This window comes from Rhinolophus sinicus, chromosome 4, assembly GCF_057876585.1.
Source record: "Rhinolophus sinicus isolate RSI-liver-muscle chromosome 4, RSI-T2T, whole genome shotgun sequence".
In the NCBI taxonomy this organism is placed as follows: domain Eukaryota; kingdom Metazoa; phylum Chordata; class Mammalia; order Chiroptera; family Rhinolophidae; genus Rhinolophus; species Rhinolophus sinicus.
Window position 1 is genome coordinate 37966631 of NC_142504.1, and position 22131 is coordinate 37988761.

At 38.7% G+C, this 22131-nt stretch overlaps 1 protein-coding gene and 1 long non-coding RNA gene across 2 annotated transcripts in view; both read left to right on the forward strand.

Annotated features, from left to right (window-relative positions):
* Positions 1-2792, forward strand: part of LOC109457094 (uncharacterized) — a 30359-nt gene extending 27567 nt beyond the window's left edge. The window contains exon 3 of the long non-coding RNA XR_002138958.3: positions 1794-2792. This is a non-coding gene — a long non-coding RNA (uncharacterized LOC109457094). The remainder of the gene's footprint in view (positions 1-1793) is intronic.
* An 11194-nt stretch (positions 2793-13986) lies between these two features.
* Positions 13987-22131, forward strand: part of ELAPOR2 (endosome-lysosome associated apoptosis and autophagy regulator family member 2) — a 168315-nt gene continuing 160170 nt past the window's right edge. Inside the window, exon 1 of the mRNA XM_019749771.3 lies at positions 13987-14376. Coding sequence (XP_019605330.2) covers positions 14128-14376 — 249 coding nt within the window. The 5' untranslated portion in view covers positions 13987-14127. The remainder of the gene's footprint in view (positions 14377-22131) is intronic.

Here is a 22131-nt window from a genome sequence, read left to right on the forward strand (position 1 = left end):
TATTTTTTGCTAACACATTAATGTATTTAGGAATATTTTTTAATTATTTTCAGTGGGAAGGTTGGTTATAGTGTCCAGTGTGTCATATTACTGGAAAATTAATTTTTTAGACTTTGAAAACAATTTATTCCTGTAATAAATTTAAGATAGGCATGAAAAGAATGAGGGGCTCCTTCATGAATAATAGCTAGCATAAATACAAGATCATAGACTATCCATTTATTCATTTACTCTCTTATACATTTTTACTGGGCAATATGTTATGCAAAGTGGTGTGTTACATGACCAAAGATGCCGAAAAGTATATTGAAAGGCCCTAGAATTTCAAAGATAATTTATATCATTTATAGGTATGAATGATTCATTCAATAAAGAGGGTACAAGCTAAATACTCATACTCAATTGAAGAACTAAAGCAAATCATTGTAAAGAAGGTGATAGTTTATCTCAATCTAGAGGATAGACAGAGGGAGATGAGTGGAAGTTTATTCCAGGTAGAAAACAAAACACATGAACAAAGGTGTTGAGGTAAAAAAACAAAACAAAACAAAACAAAACATGGAATGGCTTTATACAACTGTATGTTTGACTGGATTTTAAGGAAATAGTTAATGATAAGAATGGAAAGCCAGGCTGAGGCCCATGTAAGAAGGGCATGAATTCTAGACTAAGCAATTTGAACTTAAATTAGTAGGGGGACTGAGGGTTATTAATAGATGTATAAATCTCTCAATTTTATACAGTTTAAAGTGTGTCATTTACGGGCTGATAGTAGATTTAAACTCTAGCAATTATAAACAGGGGTAAACGAGCATGGGATGAAGCATGGGAATGTGAAACAAGTAAAACACTGTTACTGATATGATGACAATGGCTTTTGATGTAGTTTACATAATTCTGATGATGGCTTGATGTAGTTTACATAATTACTTTCTTCTATTGCTTAGAAAAAATTTATTTATGTTCCGAATAGGTTTGAAACTGCATTTTGGTATTTCCTTCCAGGACCAAGATTCAGTCCTGAGTTGTAACCCTAAGGACACACTATTTAGGAACTAATTTCCCCTCTTATTTTGAGAAATAACTGGGATCGCTCTTGCTCAAACAGTTTTGGTCATTTTATCTTATTTTTTAGATTATGACATTAGCTGAACGTCGCATCACTATAAATTTTGTAGGCCACCTCATTTTATTAATGAGAAAAGGAATCATTAAATGTCAATCAAGATTTGTTGTATCAAAATTCAAGGTCTACTTGATAAATGCCAAGGATCAGAAAATTATTAAAAGGACACTAATAGGCATACTATAAGTGGGTAATGTAATTTTTATTTCTGAAATGGGATAAAAAATGAGAATGTGTGTCTTCTTTACTCGAGTACCAAAACCTCATTAGGTCTGGCTAGCTTCTGGGGAAATGACACAGCTGAGGCTTTCTCAGGCAAAATATATTAACATTACAAATGAAACTCGGTCCGAATTTATCTCAAGGAGCATTTTCTCTCAGAGGTATAGTGAGAATTACATTAGCAGTGCAGTTATTAAGCTCTGTTGAATAATTCCATGTTTTAGAAAAGGAAAGTGACCTTTTGTATCTCTCAGAGGGGTAATAGCTCTACAGAGATATTTAAAATAAAACTAATTGGGACAGGACATCAGATGTACAAAAATATGTGGTGAAATTTGGTATGCAGTTAAAAATATAAAGTATCTTAAACAAAGCATTTCATAATATTTGAGAGATGTATGACCTTTATTACTTCCTAATCAAATAACTTTATCTTCTGTTATAGGTTGTGGATGGGGAATAGAGGACAGAAAAATACTGTTGAAAATTCTCAATTTTGTGATGCTTTGAAATATGGGCACAATTTGTTACTTGAACTTCTTAGTAATTACCGTAACTATTGTTTTCTTCAAATATCAGAGTTACATATTTCTAACATATGACATACTTGAAATCTGAGTGTTTCCTTAAAAGCAATGTCAAAAGAAAAACATGCCCCAATTTCTATGCTTTTTAGTGGTCATTATCTTTGTAAGTGATAATGCAATCATGTGTTGTGGCATTCGGATGCTCAAATTAACTTAATGTTGCCTTAAATGCTTTAAAAGAGATAACACTGTAATATAGAACTGAAAGGAAACATTATTTCATACAAAGAAGGACCATTAAACGCCAAACAATGAAATCAAAGGTGGTAGCAAACTGCCAAATTTATTGAATATAATATGGAGTTTCAAAGCCAGGAAATATTGTGTAATAGATTTGTGGCTTTACAGGATTATTACTCAGATGCCAAACATTTATCTATCATTTATCTATCTATTACTATATTCATCTATTACTATAATATCTATTACTATATTTATCTATCAAAAGGATGACTTTCAATAGAGGATAATTCACGTACAGTGATGGTTAATTCAATTAAGGAGAAAGTGAAACTATCGGCTTAACCAAATAGGAAATGCGAACAAAACCCAAGAATTATACTGTCAATCTTAAAAATGCCCAAGAGGTCAAGGTAACAAGCATGGAATATAAAAAGCAACATGTTGTCACACTGCCTAACGAAATCAACTCAGAAGATCAAAGTCACCTTAGAAGACTGAGTGGGAAGACACTGGAACTCAAATTTCATTTTAATGATGCAGAATGTGCTATGCCCAATTACATGAATAAAAAATATGGTATCATAGGTAATGAAATAACATATGTCTAATTTAGTGTTTTGTTTCTGAAAACATAATAAATACGTAGAAGTAGAAATGTTAATCACCAAGGTCCAAGATGGATTTACTATTTCTACATTACTTCACACTAATATGATATTCTTTTTTGATAGGGTTAATAAGTTTGAGCCGGGATGACAAATCTATATTTCAGTAGGACACATAACAAACTCACTGGATTCTTATAGACAAAATGGAGAAATATGGCCTACCTCAGATAGTATATTGGAAGTTGAATGTGTGCTGATACAGTCTGATGACTGATGGCATCTGCAGAGAGGTTTCTAGTGGCTTGTGGATGACGCTTTCCTAAGCCTTCTTCTATGCAGTGTCATTTGTTGGTAATGAACACATAGAAGCCTTCTTAACAAAATTTGAAGTTATAAAAAAATAAAAATACTTTCGATGATCAAATCAGTACCTCTAAAATTGTTGACAGAGTGATGGACTAAATCCAGTAAGATTAATTTTATAAGGGATAAATATAAAATCCTGAACCTGGGAATATAAGGTAAACTTGTTCAGATAAGCTTGTTTTCAATTTCTAACCATGCTGTTATATCTCTTAGAACTTCAGTTTCCCTCTGTGTAAAATGGGAATAATAATTCTAGCTACTTAATAGTCTGAGTAAGGGCTCAGCACAGTTCTGGCACACAGTAAGTGCTCAGTAGGTGTTAGCTAGTTCTTTTCCAGAAATCCTGGGATTGAATCCAAATTCTGTCACTTATTGGGAAAGGTACTTATTCTTTTTAAGCCTCATTTTCCTCACTTGAAAATGGAGATAAAAATAGTACCTGCCTCGTTTCATAGATGGTTGTCCTGAGAATTAAATGAGATGATACACGTGAAGTCCTCTTCGAAGTGTCTGGCACATAGCGAGCTCCTAATGAAGGAATGTTAGCAATTGCAGTGAACGTTAGTGCAACTTCCAGAAAAATGCACCAGGACATTATATTGCAAAAATAGAACTATAGCTTCTCTAGAATAAGGGAAATTATACTTCTACTCAATTATAGACTAAATCCATGCTATTACTTCAGTTTAAATGTATACTTTTAAGAGGAATATACAATTAAATCCTATGAAAAATGATGTAAGGAACTGGGGATGTTTATCCTGGAGAAGAGAAGAGAAGAGGACAGGAGGAAGTCGGCTGAAGGGTTGTCCTTGGAAGAGGAAGGAGGCTTGTCCTATTTGGGGCCCAGAGATAGAATTATGACAATGATAAATTTTTTGCTCCTCTGATGAAGGACTCTCTCACAGTGAGAGCTGTCCAAAGGTAGGAGGGCTGCCTGGGAAGGTAGTCATTTCTCAGTCCTTGAAGTTTTTTTTGTTTTTGTTTTTGTTTTTTAAGTCTGAGAGTCATTTGAGGGAGAGTTGCCGAGAGGATTTGGGGATTTGAGATGAGATTTGGCTCAGTGATCTTTAAAGGCCAGTTTTTTTCCTGAGGTTCGTGATTCTGCAGCTGTTGACTTCTTTACAGTGCTTAACATTGAAAACATTTTAAAAACCCTGCATCCAATCATCTAGTCTTTTCTCTCAAATTATTTTACTGAAGCATCTCATACTAAGTAAGATGTGCACATCCCTGAATTTTAAGGGCTGAAATTTATTTCCTTCACTATTCTTATCTGAGGTATCTGGGTAAATGGTTTTGCAGAATCTACATGCCAGTCATACTTGCATTTCTTTTAAAATAAGGCAGTTGATAAGGTGGTAAAAGAATTGTTGGGTTACAGGATTTCTGATGGCTCAGCTTTAACAGCCAGCAATGCTCCTGTCCCAAGTAATGTCACTACCAATAGACATGCAAATATCTGGTCTATGGTTTACAAACACGCTTGTTGTCATAGTGCATTCTTTGAGCAATGTGTCTCATGGGAAAAAGTTGTATTGATATTTGCTCTCTCATTCAGTATAATATTCTGTTTCCAGGTGGTTTAATTTTTCTTTGATTTTCAGTTCATGGTTCCTGGCCTTAGATAACTATATGTTAAAAAAACAAAACCTCAAGGGCCATTTCTCTGCTTTTATATTGATTAGCAAATATTATAGCAAATATTGATCAGCAAATAAATCATGAGTGGCTTGAAAGAACAATGGAGAAGGAAACCTCTCCAGTGGGTACAACTTTATGGTGAACTTTGCTTGGAAGAAGGGGACACGATATCGGATCCACACCATTTCATGGGTAGCAGCTAAAGTTTTGGCCATATGGTGAAGGAGTTGGAAGGAATAGGATTGCAGGTTTGCTGATAAGGAGGATTGGGGAAGAATTATGTGAGCGAATCTCTTGAAATGGACCCATCATGTGGGAGTATTAATGTCCTATGTGAATTTGTATCAAGTGTCCGTTCAATAACCAGGTGATTCAACCAGATGACTCACTCTGTTGGTAACAGTCAACTTGTTTCCCTTGTGATCTCACTGTGTCAATGAGCTCAGAAACAGTGGCCCATCATATGAAGATTGCACATGCCTCAATAAAAAATGGGTTGCCTCTCTCCAAGGCTGACTCGGTGCTCCTACCATAGCTGAACACCCCATCTCCCAGCAGTAAGACGCCAATGATGAACTCTTAATATTGTGTGCTAGAATGAGAGAACCAGCCTCCCTCCTGGTGATTATAATGGGCCCCTTCCATTGTAGAGCGAACAATTTTGTCCTCCCTGGAATAAACACTTAATCTGGATATGGTTTGTTTTCCTGGGCCACCATGCTGCTTCCGTTGACTTAATACCTTATTTAACATCCTGCCTTATTTACATCATGTTTTCTCACATGATATTGCTTTTAATCAAGAAACCTCTTTCACAGCTAAATAATTAAGGCCAGTGCTCTTGGGGTTCACTGGTATTCCATAAAACCTTCACTCAGATGCATCTGACTTATGGCATAGTAATGAGCTAAAGAACCAATTTACTGTGTCAGATGGGAAATAATACCTTTTGACACCGGGGTATTGTCCTTTAGGATAAAGTATATTCTCTGAACTAGTGACTAATATATGATGCTGTTTCTTCCAAATCAGAACACACTGGCCCAGAAACCGAGGAGTGAAGCAGGGGTGGTGTTTCTCATTCTTTCACTGAATGACCAATGCACAAAATTTTCCTTCCCAAGTCCATTACTTTAGACCCTGCTTGTTTGAAGTTCTTACTATTCAGTGGAGAAACATTCCACCAGGGAGACAATTGAACTGGGAGTTGAGATGTTGAAACTGCCATTTCACCTTTTGGGCTACTCTTGCCAATGGACCAGGAAGCAAAAAAAGAGAAAAGTTTACTATGATTTTCTATGATGGAGCTCAGGGATTCCTCTGGAGTGCCTCACAGTATTGTAATATCCAGTGATAAAAGTTAATGGAGATTACAGCAACCCCATACAGTTAGGGCCACCAAGGCTCAGATTACTTAGGGATTAAGCTTTGGAGTACCCCACCAGACAAAGAAGTGTGACCAGCTGAGACGCTGCCTGAGTACAAAGGGAACTCAGAGGAAGAAAGGTATCAATACCAAAGGTAATCTCAGAAGCAATTCCAGAAATGAAAGTTATTGTCCATCATATTTTCTTCCATGTATATAATATATTCATTTTCCTCTTATTTCCCGTTTTTTTCCAAAATTAATAAATATTTAATATCTACCAAACCTAACATCTTGTCAACTTTAGTGGCTGACAACTTTAGTATGTATTGGGTTGCAAATTTTAAGTCAGTAAAATTGACTTTTTGGGGATTACAGTTCTATGGATTGTAATGCAATATATAGATTTGTGTGACCACCATTACAATCAAGATACAATTTCATCACCTCCCCCCTCCCCCACCCCCCGGTCTCCCTTGTGATAGCCTTTTGTAGTCACACTTCTTGATCACCACCCCTAGTTCCTGACAACCACTGATTTGATTTCTATCAGGAAAGTCTTATCTTTTTGAGAATGCCATATAAATGGAGTCATACAGTATGTATGCTTTTTAGACTGGCTTTCTTCCCTCAGCACAATGCCTATGAGATTTATCCATGTTATAATGTGTCAATAGTTCATTCCTTTTTATGGCTGAATAGTAATCCCCTAGTTTTTAGTATGTGGCGGATTGATGGTAATTCACTTTATAATTTATCTGATAGATTTCAGGATATCAAAATGGGATTGTCACTGAGCTAGAAGAGAAATGAACATCCCACAGAGATAGAAGTTTTAATGTAGGAATAAGAGGGTTTATGTATGTTGAGTAGCAAGAGGGTGGACTGCTGCAGAAATTGCAGTTTGACTCACTTATACCCAAACAGTCCCACTTTCAGTGTGCCTTCCTGAACCAAAGACGTGAGACAGCTAAAACATTCCTAAATTCCCTTGTAGATAGATTCTATATTAAACTAGGCTTTGACAAGGAAATGTACTCACATGAGACTCTGAAGGAGTAAGTGAGCAATGTGAGATGGCAGCTGCATGAGCGTGGATTCATTCTACTGGCTGACATGGCAACAGGGGCTTTTGGTTCTTCTGCTCTAGTAGGTGCAGAGGATTGAATGTTTAGTCTTTAGCATCACATGTGACGAGTGGTATGTGAAGGCTGCAGTGCAGGTTCCACTACAGTGGTCTTGTGGAGAGGGTGGGTAGAGTGTCACTCCCTGCTGTGTTTACCTCTCTGCATATATCCAAGCTTTGTTCATGGCCCTCCAAGGAATTCTGTAAGGTACCCAACACTGTATAATAAATTCCTTTCTCCTTAAACTGGATAAAGTGAATTCTATTATCTGCAACTAATGCTTTGTTTCTCAAATTGAGGATTTGGGGATTTTCCCCCAAGTTCATCTTTGGATACATTTTAGAAACTATTAAATTAATTGTTGTGTATCTGAAATATTTGATATGAACAATAAAAAATTAATTGCCCTTGGGCCGGCCTGGTGGCTCAGGCGGTTAGAGCTCCACGCTCCTAACTCCAAAGGCTGCCAGTTCGATTCCCACATCGGCCAGTGGGCTGTTAACCACAAGTGTGCCAGTTCAATTCCTTGAGTCCCGCAAGGGATGGTGGGCTCTGCCCCCTGCAACTAAGATTGAACACGGCACCTTGAGCTGAGCTGCCGCTGAGCTGCCGGATGGCTCAGTTGGTTGGAGTGCGTCCTCTCAACCACAAGGTTGCCGGTTTGATTCCCACAAGGGATGGTGGGCTGTGCCCCCTGCAACTAGCAACGGCAACTGGAGCTGGAGCTGAGCTGTGCCCTCCACAACTAAGACTGAAAGGACAACAACTTGACTTGGAAAAAAGTCCTGGAAGTACACACTGTTCCCCAATAAAGTCCTGTTCCCCTTCCCCAATAAAATTAAAAAAAAAATTAATTGCCCTCATTTATGGTGATCACATAATGCATTAATTCATGCCACACATATTCACTGAGTGCCTATGTACTAGATCTGGAAATATAGCAATTAAAAGTGAAACCAAAATCTGTTTTCATGGAGCTTCCATTTTAGTGAGGAGAAATAGACAGGTAAAATAGGCCACATGCAAGATGATGAATGCTAGGGAGAACAATAAAGCAGGAGATAGAGAGTGTCAGGGATTTTAGAAAGGGTAACCAGGAAGGCCATTACTGGGAAAATGACATTTGAGTAAAGACCCAAAGAAGGAGAATTCTGGGCAGAGGGAACAACAAATACAAAACCCTCAAGTAGGATGAAGAAACGACAAGGAGGTTAGTGTGGCTGGTTTGCAGGAGTGAGGTGCCTCTGGTATCAGGAAGTCAAGTGCAAACAAAGGCATTAATATTTTGTGCTAACAATTGACATAAAAATGAGACATATATATATATATACACACACACACATACACACACACATATACACACACACACATCATGGGTGCCAAAAAATGTATACATTTTAAGAGATGTTATTTATGTATTATTTTTTGAAGTTGGATTGAATTATGGTAGCAATGCATGATGTTCACTCAAAAGATGGCGTTAATCAAATCAATGCTGGCGTCATTCATTGTATTACAGTTTTAACACAGTTATTTTCCTTTCTTAAAATGTGTATACATTTTTTTGGCACTGTGTGTATGTGTGTGTGTATCTGATTATCAACAAAGTTCAAATACAAAATATAAAAACTATCAGAGAATACTCCTAATCTCCTGAGAAGACATTGGAGACACCCGCACCCTGCACTCCTTTTTGGGGGGTTTTGGATTCCAGTGGAGAAATACTGGTGTGAATAACTTAAGAAGGGAATATTTATAAATAGCTACAAATATACCAATAAGCATGGTGATGCTTTAGTACAGTGACTGATTATGTATATTAACTTCCTTGCACACCAAGCCTACAATGTCAGGTATTTCTAAGCTCTAATTTGAAGCTAAGGGAGATTAGGTAATGTTCCCAACATCATACAGCTGGCAAGTAGTGGCAAAATGCAAGTTTGTCTGACTTCACATTCTTCTTGAATATTTCCACAGACCTTCACAGTAGGTGCAATTCTATATCCAAGTGAAAAATTTTCTCCTTTAACTAAAAATATTTTTATTTTGATTCTTGAAGGAAGTGGAGAGCAAGGGAGATGTAACCCACTGGTGAAAGGCTTTCATGGACTTAGAGAAAGTAAACCAAGATATCCTAATTTATCTTTTCTTCTATGACCTAGTTTCCATTTTTGAATCTTTTTTTTTTGTTCTTTTAAAAATCCTCTCCATTTATCCTCCCGAATTCCCCATTCTTCTTCCTCTACAAGTTATTTAAAATATGGTGATCAAATGATGTGTAAAATATATAACACGATAGAATAGCTTAAGTATCATACTCCTTTTTAATACACTCCAGCTTTCTTGTTTTAAAAATTGAACTCATATATATTTTCTGTAACACATTTGAAAATGGGGAAAAAAGTATAAAGAAATGGAAAAAAATCACCCATAGCATATTATCCAGAAAATACCATTATCAATCATTTGTTCTGTCCTTCCCATCTTTTTAATAGGATTTAAAACACCTACTTAATATCCTATTGTATGTAATAATTTAAACTTAAATATTTCAAAAATATAGAAAAATATGGAGGGTAGTAAAATTAACCTCCTAAGCGGGTGAACTCTAGAATCACTGCTTGTGTATTATGAAACCCCACACTTCCTCTTGCTGAGCAACTTGTGCCTTTATTTTTCCATCTGTAAAAGGGGGATAATAAGGGTACCTACCTCCTAGGGTTGTTTTGAGGGTTAAATGAACTAGTGCTTAGTAAAGCTTTTAGAACAGTGCTGGGATCTTATTAACTCAATAATTGTTAGCTGTTATAGGTCAATAAGTGTTGGCTATGGTAACTACTACCCCAAACTCCCAAAGAAACAATGTTACATTTTGTCATAGTTGCTTCAGATGTTTCCTTCCTTCTTTCTTTCCTCCCTTCCATCCTTCTTTCCTTTCAGCAATAAAGTATTAGAGGTACAAGTGAAGTCACTTTTACACTCCTTCCCAATCCCATTCTCCTTTCTTTGCCTCTAGGCAATTACTGTCCTGAAATTAATCCACATCCTTTTGTCCATGTTTTATAGCTTTACTATATTGAATGTCTCTATTGTGTATACATTTTGTATCATGATTTTCCCAATTTATCTGAAAGCATTTTCTCAAGAACTTTTCTCTCTGTCAGACACTTTTCATAAAACAATTGTTTGTGTTGGGATAATATACCATTGAATATCATTATTTACGAAGCAGTTTCCCTAGTATTAGCTATTAAGGTCTCATTCATTTTCCTTTACAAATAACACTGGTAAACATTTTTTGTCCTTACATTTTTGATGAGTTCTTCAGGTAGGATTGATTGACATCGAAGGACAGAAACTTCTGAAGTAATTCATAATGATTATAAAAATAATTATAGAAAAATTGCAAATATATCTGTAAAAATGATAGAAAAAACATCCGTATGCCACCATTAAAAGATTATCACTACTAACAAGTTTATTTTCTTCTATTCATATTCCTTCCATAAGGCATACTTAATTCTCCCACCCCCAAGACACACACTATACTTGGGAATATACTGTTTAAGATTTATTTCTATCTTTTTTTTTTTTATATTAAGATTATACAGTCACATTTCCTAAATTCATTTAGTATTCTTTGGAAAACATAATTTTCAATGTCTATATAATTCTTCCATGTGAAATAACATAATTCATTTAGCCATTCCCCTATTTTGGGGCACTTAGATTATTTCGTTTTTAATTGTATTAAATAATAATGTGTATTCTTGTACAGAAACTTGTACTCTACTTATTAGATCCTTAAATTAGAATCCTAGAAGTAAAAATTACTTGATTAAAGCATAAACATATTAAAGGCTCTTAATATATAAAGTGCTCTCCAGAACTACCTTTTCTCCTGAATTATAACCAACAACATACATTTACCAAAATTATTCTCTTTGCTAATTAGATGCAGGAAACACTTCACATTTTTTTTTTTTTCATTTTGACTGTTTAAAACTAATTTTTTAAAAATTTGCTACTTAAATTCATTCAAATTTTTTTTCCTAAGATTAGTGTGCTTAGACAATCTTTAAAAAATTGGGGTTATTTATATCATAATCTGTATTCAGTTAAAAAAGAAAGAACAACACAAATCTATGTGTTTAATATCCCTTGGATATAGCTCTGGTTTTTGTTGATTGTTAATAAAGCTTGATTCCATTTTCAGGTACACACTGCATAAAATAAAGTGCAAATTGATGACCATCTGGACTTTAAACTTTTTAAACCTTCATAGTTGTTCTTCCCTACCCCCAATTCCATTAGGAAATTTCTATTAAAGTAGCTGTTAAAAAATTAGACTTTTAAAGTAAAGTTATTAATGTGATAATCACAAATCATTTGGATAGTCTGCTGTTAGATTCTAAAATGGCAGTTATGAAGGAACTGCAGTTTTCTAGGTATTTTCCTTTCTTTATAAGTCTGTGTGCTAGTTTTGATTACCTAAGGTCAAGATGTTTTCTATAGGTTAGACTCCTATGAGAAATTTATTGACAGTGGCAAATTGTCCCAACCAGGAAAATCTGTAATTGTTGTTTAACCTAGGTGCATTGACTGGGAAAGAAACTGTTTTCAATCCGTTAGTCACATAGTAAGGTTTTACTTAGATGACAAAAATAATAATATAATTTGACTCAAGTTCTAGATGGATTAGAGAATAAAAATATATGTAAAAATAAAATAACAAAATAAGAAAATATAGGCATCTAAATGATCTTGCAAGAGGTACAGGTACATGTATGTGTACAACGAAGGAAGGAATCACAAAAGGAAATGTTGCTGTATTTGTGTACATAAAAATGTCAGTCTTCTGCAAAAACGGTCACCAGAAACAAAGTGAAAAGGAGGACTACAAACGGAGAAAAGTATTTGTGACATATATGGTAAACAAAGGTGTAACACAAAAAACTTATAAAGATTGTTTACATATCAATTAAAAAAAGATGGAACATCAGTAGGAAAATGGCCAAAGAGTGCCAGTGGAAAATTCGCACACACTGACAAGGAAAGGAACTATGTAAATAGTAAATATATATAAAAAATTATTCCGTGTTACTAATTATAAAAATACATTTAAAAATACTAGTAAGATAAGCTTTTTCTCTTCTACCAAAATGGCAAATAGCTGAAGTACTATCTAGAATGTTGTGTACTTATAAACTGCTGGTAACAATTGATATAATAATATTTGGAGGGAATTTGTGCAGTAATTCATCAAAAACTTTAAAAATGCATATCCCAGGTGATCCGATGATTTCCATTTTAGAAAGCATCATAGAAAATTAAAAGGAGATGTATGCACAGAATATGTACCAAGGGTATTATGCTAGAATTATTTATAACATCAGATACTTGAGAAGCAATGCTTAATATCCAATAGTAAATTACATAAATCCAAACAGTAGAAGATATTATACAGTTATTAAAGCTGTGTTGTCAGAGACGTCAATGACTTGAAAAAAAATTCATGTTGCTACGGAAAAAATTAAAGCAGTTTACAAGTTATAATTCTACTTTTTCAATACACACACACATTTAAGACACCAGGAACGAAATCCCTCAAGATGCTAGTATCATTAATAGTGTCATCTCTGGGCGGTGGGATTCCTAACGATTTTGATATTCTTCCTGATACTCTTCAGTGTTTTCCAAAATGTTTACAAAAAACATGCATTATTGTTATAATCAGAACACACACATACGAGACAGAGAGAAAGAAGAAAACTTCTCACGTTTCATGCGGAAACGTTTATTAAAAGGACATTAGAGAGAGTGCCACAAATTCAAGTCAACTTACATTGAGTCTGTCAGGTAGATTTCTGCAGGCACTCAATTATTAGAAATTTGAGGGGCTCCTTCTGAACAGCAGATTAACTCACCCGTTCACAGACTTTTAGACCAAGAAGGAACCCTTGAGATCTACCCCGATGACGGCATCATGTCCATCTTGGTCACCACTTGGTGTCCACCACGCCGCTTAGGACGTTTTTGAATGAAAGAAAAAAATGAAGACCACCTCCGTCATTGTACAGATGGAGAAGCTGCTGCCTCCAGAAACAAAAGGGCTTGTCTGAGGTTAAACATGTTATCCCCAGAAAATAACAGCAACAGCAGCAATGATCCCGGTTACCACTACTACCAACGCATATCGCATCTACTGCTTCCAAGCACTCTTCAAGTGCTGTATGGACATCAATTTAGTCAACCTCCACGACAAGCCAAGGGTTAGGTATTGTTAGGATTCTCATTCAATAGGTGAGAAAACCGAGTCACAAACACTGCATTTGTAGTTCGTCCCCCTTTCTTCCACGCCATTTCCCGCACAGCCTAATCACCTAAAAATTCGATCTGACAGTACCCAGCTTGCATCCTTACAAAGGGATGTTTCTAGGAAGCATCTGGGGTACTGTGAGACGCGGGCGGTAGGGAGATTTTAAAGACCCGCCGCCGGAAAACAACGTCTTGATGTCCTGTGTTTTATTCTGGCTTCGTCCCTGGAGCGCCCCTTCTGGTGGGCCACAGGGCCTGGAGATCGGAGACATAAACGGGGGACGCTGGCCGCTCTATCGCGTAATGAGCCTCCCACCCCCCGCAGCCGTGAAGCCCCTTAGGACCCGCTCCGCCGGGTCGCAGCCCCCGCCTACGCCACCTGCTCCCCGGCACCCGCGTCCCCGCCCTGCGTCCCGCCCCCGCGCCGCGCCCGCGCCCCGCGGTCCCTCCCTCCCGCGTGACGGGAACACCGGCGCCGGCTGCTGGGGCAGCGAGCGCAGCGGAGCTGTCAGCCCGCGGACGGGCAGGGGGCGAGCGAGCGGCGAGTCGAGCGCGCAGCCCTCGCGGCCCGGGAGCCGGGATGCGCCCCACCCGGGGAGGCTGCTTTTCTGCCCGCCCACCCACCGACCGCGGCGGGATGGAGGTGCCGCTCCGCGCTCCAGGGCAGGCGCGCAGAAGGGGCCGGGGGAGGCCGCCGGGGGCTCCCCGCCGCGGACTCTCGCCTCCCTGGAGCCCCGCCTGGCTTTGCTGCTGGGTGCTCGCTGGCTGCCAGGCGGCCTGGGCTGGGGACCTGCCCTCCTCCAGCCGCCCGCTTCCTCCTTGCCAGGAGGTGAGCTGCACCTGGTCCTTTACCTGGACTTAGCGGGGGAGGGGGAAGGAGAGAGCGGAAGATGAGGGATGAGGGTGGTGCCTGTTTATTGCTCTCCGTCTTTTTCCTTCCTGGGAGGACCGGGGTTTTCGTTTGTTTCAAGGGATGAAGTTGCCCGCCCCGGAGAGCTGGCCAAGAGAGTGTGTGTGGCTTTGCCGTTTTTTTCGGGTGATGCTTTTCTGTTCGCGCTCCTGTGTTTTGAGGGCTCTGAAGGACTTTGCGGTGCCGTCTTTGGAGTGCCAGGCTTGAGGACCTGAGGCCCAGTGAGAGATTTCGGCAATAAGAGGGGACTGGGGAAACCCCGCCAGTGGGATTTGGGGATCCGTTCCTTCACAGCTTTTCCAGAGAGCTAGATAACTGCCACGGGAGGGTTTCCCGCTCCTTCCCCCCCATCCCTCCTTTCTCCGCTCCGGGTCTCTACAAACGCCTTCTCCGACTCCCCTGCACTCAGCTTCCTGATGAGGCACTGGGGATATGCTAAGTCAGTGTGTGGTGTCACTTGGCATCCTTCTGGCGAAATATGGATATGAATTAGGAAGAAAAAAGAGTGTGTACTTAGGAAAGAGGCTGGTTGCTGATCTAGAAAATTAGAAAAGACAGAATGAATATGCCCCTTTTGGGGAGGTGTTCATTACCTGGCTGAAGCACTGCCACGGTGCATTTTTATTGCTTGAGATTATATTGTCATACAGCCAAGCTGGATAAATTATGGGTAATGAGAGTTTGTCCTGCTTTTAGGGGAACTGAACTTGGTGTGCCAAAAATTTACAGGGGTGTCATTGGTACTTGTACTGGGTATTTAGTGTTCCAGAAAGTACATCCTCTTAATGAAAATCAATGAGAGGAAGGAAGCAACATTTCTGACCTACTTTGAGTGATTATGTCTGGGAGGATATGAGGAGTGGATACTGTTTTTAGGAAGATTGCTAGGAATCAGGGTGATGGGTCATTTTAATTGATGTAGCAAAAATAGCTTAACTAATAGTCCCTCTGGGAAGAAAGGCCGGACCCTGTTTCTTTGTGTATGATGCTCACTTTTGAGTTTTACCCAGACTTGAATTATAGAACATCTGCCTTCTAGACATCATCTGTTATCCATGGATTTCATCTTCCTCTCCCATAGTACCAGTCCCAGGGCAACCTGAAATGAAGGAGAATAGATCAAAGGCACGTGTGCGAGCACACAGTAGTGTTGAAATTGGGGAAATCAAGGCAAGATCTCAACAAACAGCTGTGCTTAATTTCAGTTTATTAGTATAATTAATAGTTGTTTAATCTGTATTTTTCCACTTTACCATTCACCTGGGAATAATCCATTCTTCCAGTTTCTATTGAAAGCTGATGCTTGGACAGCCTCAGATTGAACAGTTGCAATAGGACGGACTTGAAACCCTGCTTTCAGCCCCAAAGTGAAGAACATATTTCTTTTCTGAAATGAAAAGTCTTAAGCTTCTTGTAATATCAGTTCTTAGTAATGAAGAATCTACTTGAAATGAGTGAAAGTCGGAGCCAGTGGGGGTGATGCTTTTGGTCATGACAAGTAGGCTGACCCTTTCGATGAGCGTGTGTTCTACGCACGTACACCTAGAAAGAATGGAGTGAGAGGCTGGAGTCTAAGACAGGAGTATTGAAATGAAAGGCAGGGGAGATGACAGAAGATCTAGAAAAATGATATCCAATTAATCTCAGCTCCTTGTTGCATGCGACTCAACTCCTTGGGGTCCCAAGTTTGAATTTCCCTCTGAAAATGGGAATAAATAAAATATATAGGAGGATTCTACTGACCCTGCCTGGGGTTGGTTGTGTTTTTAGAAATGATGATGCACAGATCCATGTATATTCCTCCTGATGAGTGAGAAACAGTTGTAAGATGGTTGACTGCGAGTTTGACGTTCTTTTGGAACTAGGAGACGCCAAATGGCCTCCCAGAGGCTGAATCTGGTTCTTGGCATCTGGTCGAACCAGCTGAGCTAATTTATAGAATTGATCATTTATCTCTGACGTCGTTTTTCAGTGGAAAGTGAGAAAGGCAGGTGTTTTTCTGGCTTTGAGGGTATGGGCCTGCGTGTGCTTATGGGTAAGGAGGGGCCTTCCTCCGAGATACAGCTTTGGAAAGGTGGGTCAAACTCCCGTGAACAAAGACATAGCTACAGTAACTATTTTGTGTCTACTCCTGCCCATTTATCCTTTTCCTCTCTTTATGAATGGAAAAGAAGGTGAATGCCAAATGTAAGGGACAGCAGCATGTAGTGTGAGAGCAGTTAAAGCGAGGGGGCCTGAGTCTAGGAACTAAAGCCAGCTCAGTAATATGAGAGAATATGGAAGACAGAATATTGAAACACCTGCAGGTAATTCTAAACTTCATTTTCTCCCAGTAGTTTGAGTCTCTCATCACTTATCAGTGTTTTTAGAAAAATAGTCATGTTTAACTAAGTTATATAGACTCTCATTTTCCTTGCCTGGTTTTAGAGAAAAGCAAAGAAAGGAAAAGGATGAGAAGTACAGAAAATTGGCCTGGGAGTAATCTAGTTATGATTGCCTGAGTTCAGGAATAAGGCCCTTCAAAATGACAATTGGGTTATGGGTAAAGTTTCCTGGAGATTTCTGCAGAGGATTGGACTCTGGGGTAAAACTCATAAAATACAGTTTCCTTTATCGAAGTCAATGGATTATGGAGTTGAAAAGGGGAGAAAAATGATGACTTTGGAATGCTTGGCTGGTGATCAAATCAGCATGGTGGAAGCAGAAACACCAACAGGAAGGCTATAGTTTGGGAGACAGAAATAAAAGTCACATCTTTGTGCCAACAGTTGGAGGACAACCATAGGATGTGACTTTAGTAGACAGTGTTTAAATGAAAAAAAAAAAAAAAAAAATGAGGGCTGGACATCAGAAAGTACCTACAGAGTTAATATTCCTCAGCCTTTTTTTGTGAAGGAACTTACACTTGATCTTAGCCAAAAGGCTGAGAAGCGATGTGAAGGAACTTATAAAGGACAGGTATCATTAGGGTTTCTTGGCATCTGATTTTCACTTGTAAAATGATAGTAATAAAAACTGACCTGCCTATCTTTATTGTGAGGATGAAACGAGACTAATATAAGTGAAAGCAAAAAAACCCCAAAAAACTATACATTCAAGAGTTATTACTAGATGAGTAGACCTACATCCTGATATACGGTGAGACTTCAGAGGGTCACAGGATAGGCTTATCCATAAATTAAATAGAATGGAATTTTTGACTCTGAATAATAGGACTTCATGGGGCTGCCCCTAGGAAGAAAAGATAAAGGCCAACAGATGATTCAGAGTTGGAGTAAGGTATTAGGAGATAGAGTACATGAGAGTAAAAGAGAATAGAACTGAGTGGATATGTATGCATTATTTAAATTTGGAAAATTAAATCACAAAATAGCTTGATTCTTAGTTCACTGCTCTAAAATTCTACATAATACAATTCTGCTGGTCTCTCTGATCTTAAGTGAATCATGACTTTTTGCAACAGTGTTTATTCCACAAACATTTTTTGAGCTTATACCATGTGTCAGGTAAAATGTCAGATGATGTGAAATTGCTAATTAAAAAATAAAATTTAATTGGGTAAGGAAGAGACAGATTTGTAAACAAACAATTAGAATGAAGTGATTTGGTGCCATAAGACCAGAAAGGGGCAGTCACATCTAGTAAGGAGGATCAGAAAAGGTCCTATAGGGGAAATGAGGGAGACTTGAAAGATGAGTAGGAATTTGCCGAGCAGACAAGGGCGAGATGTGAGTGTGGGCTAGCTTGGGGGGAAAGACATTTCTGGTTCAGAGTGCATTGAAAAAGCGCAGAAATACAAATAATTGGTTATAACTGGAGTACACTGTTCTGAGGAGCTTAATGAGAGATGAGTCTGAGAGGAAAGCAGAAGCCTGATGGTAGGGGACTGCATGTTATGCTAAGAAGCTGGTCTTCGTTTGCTAGTTGATGGGAGTGATAGAAGAATTTAACATCAGGAATAATAAACTATGCTTTAGTTTGGCAACATTGGAGGCCACATTAGAGGGGTGGGAAATAAAAAGAGGTGAGACTTGCTAGGAGCAATTTTAATAGTTCACTGAAGGCTGACGGACTCAAGAAGTGGCAATGAAGATGGAGAAAAGGGCAAGATGTTAGAAGACAGATTTGACAGTACGTGGATATGGAGGGTGAGGGGATGAAAGGTTCTGGCTTGGTTAGAGGATGGTGCCTCTAACCTCCAGGAAGAGGAATGTGAGGAAGAGGAGAGAGGGAGCTTGGTTCTGGAGAGGCTGACTTTCAGAGAGCTGTTCAGTAGGCAGCTGGGTCTCAGGCCCTGTTGCTCTGGGCCATGGTCTCGGTCAGTGTGGAGAGGCGGGAGGCATTTGAATGGAAAGCCTGGCTGAAACTGCTGGATTGAATGAGATCATTCAGGGAGTGGCAACAAAGAGGACGAAAGATAGGACTTGGGTTTTATGAACATTACAGGGGGCAGAAATGGATGTTTCTACAAAGGAGACATGTGAATAATAGCTAGTATGAGGAAAATGTGAGAGTTATGAGAAAGGGAGAAAAACCTTTGAAGAAGGAAGGGATGGTTGTGTTTTCAGATGCCCAAAGAAACTCAAATAAGATGAGGACTGAAAAGAGAAGACTGAATTTGACAATTAGGCCAGAGTGGTTCCTGTAGAGTGTTGGAGATGGGTTGAGTATTAACTGGGAGGTGAGGCAGAGGTGATAGAATAGAATTTTATATAGTCTCCCTAGATTTGGTAGGAAATTGAGCCTTCCAAGTCCACATAAATCAGAAAACTTGATGATGGCCTTGCCGTCTGTTTCAGACTTTGATGGGTACAGTTGAGAGATAGCCTTTCTGCAGGAAGTTTCTGAGTATCATAGGCCATGGGTGAGGGTGTCAGAGATTCCAAAGCCACACTCTTGCCGAAGGAGTTAGGACTCAGCCTCTGTTCTCAAGCTGTTAACATAATTAATCTTGCCTGCTATGCTCATGGAGGTGAATTTTCCATTTCAAATTCTTATTCTCAGAACCATTTCTCATGTGTTAGGCAAATGTGAGCAAGTATTCACACCATCAATATTTACAATGTAAAACTAAGAGTTGACAGATGCGTGAAGTGTCATATTTTAGCACAAGGATGAAAATAGCAGAGCATAGTATAGGGTGGCATGTTTTCCTGTCTTAGTGTGTTCTTCATCAGTGTCTTGGATCTTACAATAATTCTTTGTCGCCAGAAAACACCAGTCACATTTTGGTTGTCTTTTCCTTCTCCATGAAGAAACTATGGATAATACTCGTCCCTTTTCACCTTTCTTAATCTAAGTTATGTGTAATATTTCAATATTGAGACCATTTTTGTTGTGTACTTATGTACCAGGTAGTAGCAATAAAATGATGAACAAAACCTATGGTCCCTGATCACGTTGAGCTTTATAATCTCATGGGGCCAGAGTCAAAACAACTCCACGTCATGTAATTACATTTGCCATAGTACTTTTATGGAAAATGACTTTGCAGTGGGAAGGTATAGCCTTTCTAGTATCGGGGATGGGGATCCGGGGAAAAGATGGTTAAGCTAAGACCCAAAGCTGAGTAGGAGTTTGTTGGATTAAGGTCATGGGTGGTAGTGTTAGAACATCTCAGAGAGAGGAAGCCTTGTGGCCTAGATCAATTGCTGTAGCTGATTTAACCCTTCCTGGAGTACCTAAAGACCAGTGCTCTTTTCTCTGGATTCCAGTCACAGCCCATTGTTTACTCTCAGGAATGCATATGCTGTCTGACAAATGTTTTGCACACACAGGACCACCCTGTGTGGATGGGCGAGTTGTACCCTGTACAAGGGCACCCAGTCACGGGGGCATGTAAGAACTAGGATCCATCCAGTGCTCAGTGTCCGCATCCGTCCAGAGGAAGGAGTATCTTTTTCTAATTCATGTGCCCAGAGGGGGTACCATTTTCTAAGTCACAGAAGGGTGCCATTTGCTTTACCAGAGGCTCTGAACACGTACACCCCAAGTACATGTTTGGCTCACAGAGGGCAGGGATTTCATCATCTTGTTCAGCAAACAGGGATTAAATATCTAACAAGGCACGTTAGAGGTTTTAAAAATGGGTGAGATATAGGTCCTCTTCTCTGGCAGCACTAATCACTGCTTTGAAAATACTGTATGGTAGAGTGGATGGCTTCCACTTTTTCAATTATAAAAAGGAATTGATCTTTATAATGCATTTAATCCTAATTGACATCTTTTCTCAGTTGTACCAGATTTAAGACTCTGAAATAAAAACCCAGTGATCAGAATATATTGAAGTTTTTTTCTCAACTCAGTTTACGTCTCTGGAATTCAAGCTACCATTTATTACTTATTCAAGGCTTTGCTTTTATGGGCTTTTTTTCTCTAGGTCACTGGTTCTCCGAGTGTGATCCTAGGACTAACAGTGTCAGCATTACCTAGGAACTTGTTAGAAATGCACATTCTTGGGCCGTGTACACACCCCACTGAATCAGAAACCCTGGGGTTGAGGCCCAGTGAGTTGTGTTATAACCAGCTCTCCAGGGATTACGATGCAAGCTGAGGTGGCGAACCGCTGCCCTAGGTATAACGTGAGGAATACAGTCATTAGCTGAAATCCAGGGACCTGTTTCATTGTTAAAATTCCCTCATCTGTAACCCTCGCTTCCTTCCTGCTTCTAAAGAGCATCTTAGAAACTCCTAAAACAATCACACCAAATGGAGTATGAGCTCCTCTCTTTACTAGTAGGGACATCAGCATGTATTTCTCAATTATCTTCTATCCACCAGGGTACAAGGCAAGATGCTGGTGACAGAACAGGATGCAGAGAGTATTGTCATCTCTCTCTAAGAGCTTATAGCCCATAGAAGATGCGAGCATGGGAATTATTAAGTACCTCTCTCTGAGATAGATATTAGAATAGAAAAACATGGCAAAATTAAGAGGTAATGGACAAATGATAAAACATGGTAATAATAATAATATAAGCCTTCTTGTTTTCTGATGTTTGTTACTTATGAGGAAGGAGTGTTTTTACATTTTGCTCCAACTGCAAAGCCTCTTCTTGTTATAGTGGAAGTAGTATTGAAGGTAATCAAAGAACTTATTCAAATCTGAGTCCTTCCGCTGGTTTTTGTGACCTTCAGCAAATCAGCCTCTTTGAGTCTTCCTGTGTCTGCAAATGGAGATAGTAACTCCTTCCTTTTCCACATTAGCGTTGCTGTGAGGATCCAGCTACCGTGTTAGAAAATGCCTTGTAAATTTTAATGTTATGCCAGTTATTAGTTTTTATTCTTGTGTAAGTAAAGAACAGTGTTTCTAAGGGGATGGATTGAAGTGTGAAAGGACTGGTATGTGGATGGGAACATTTGTTTACTCATAAAAGTATTTTATAAGATTTTTTTTTCTAATTACGGAAGTTGTACATTGTGAAAATTTTAGAACATAAAGAAAGGAAGGTATAGAAAAAGAAATGTCAATCTCTAATTCTTCCACTTAGTGATATCCAGTATTAATGTTTTAGCACATTTCCTACCTATATATACATATTTTTTTCTTTTTAAAAACGAAAGTGAACTCATATTGTATGTAGAAGTTACAACTTTTCCTCTTGTTGTAAGCATTTTCCAATGACATTAACACTTCCTTATGAATATTTTAATATGTAATATATTACAAAATAT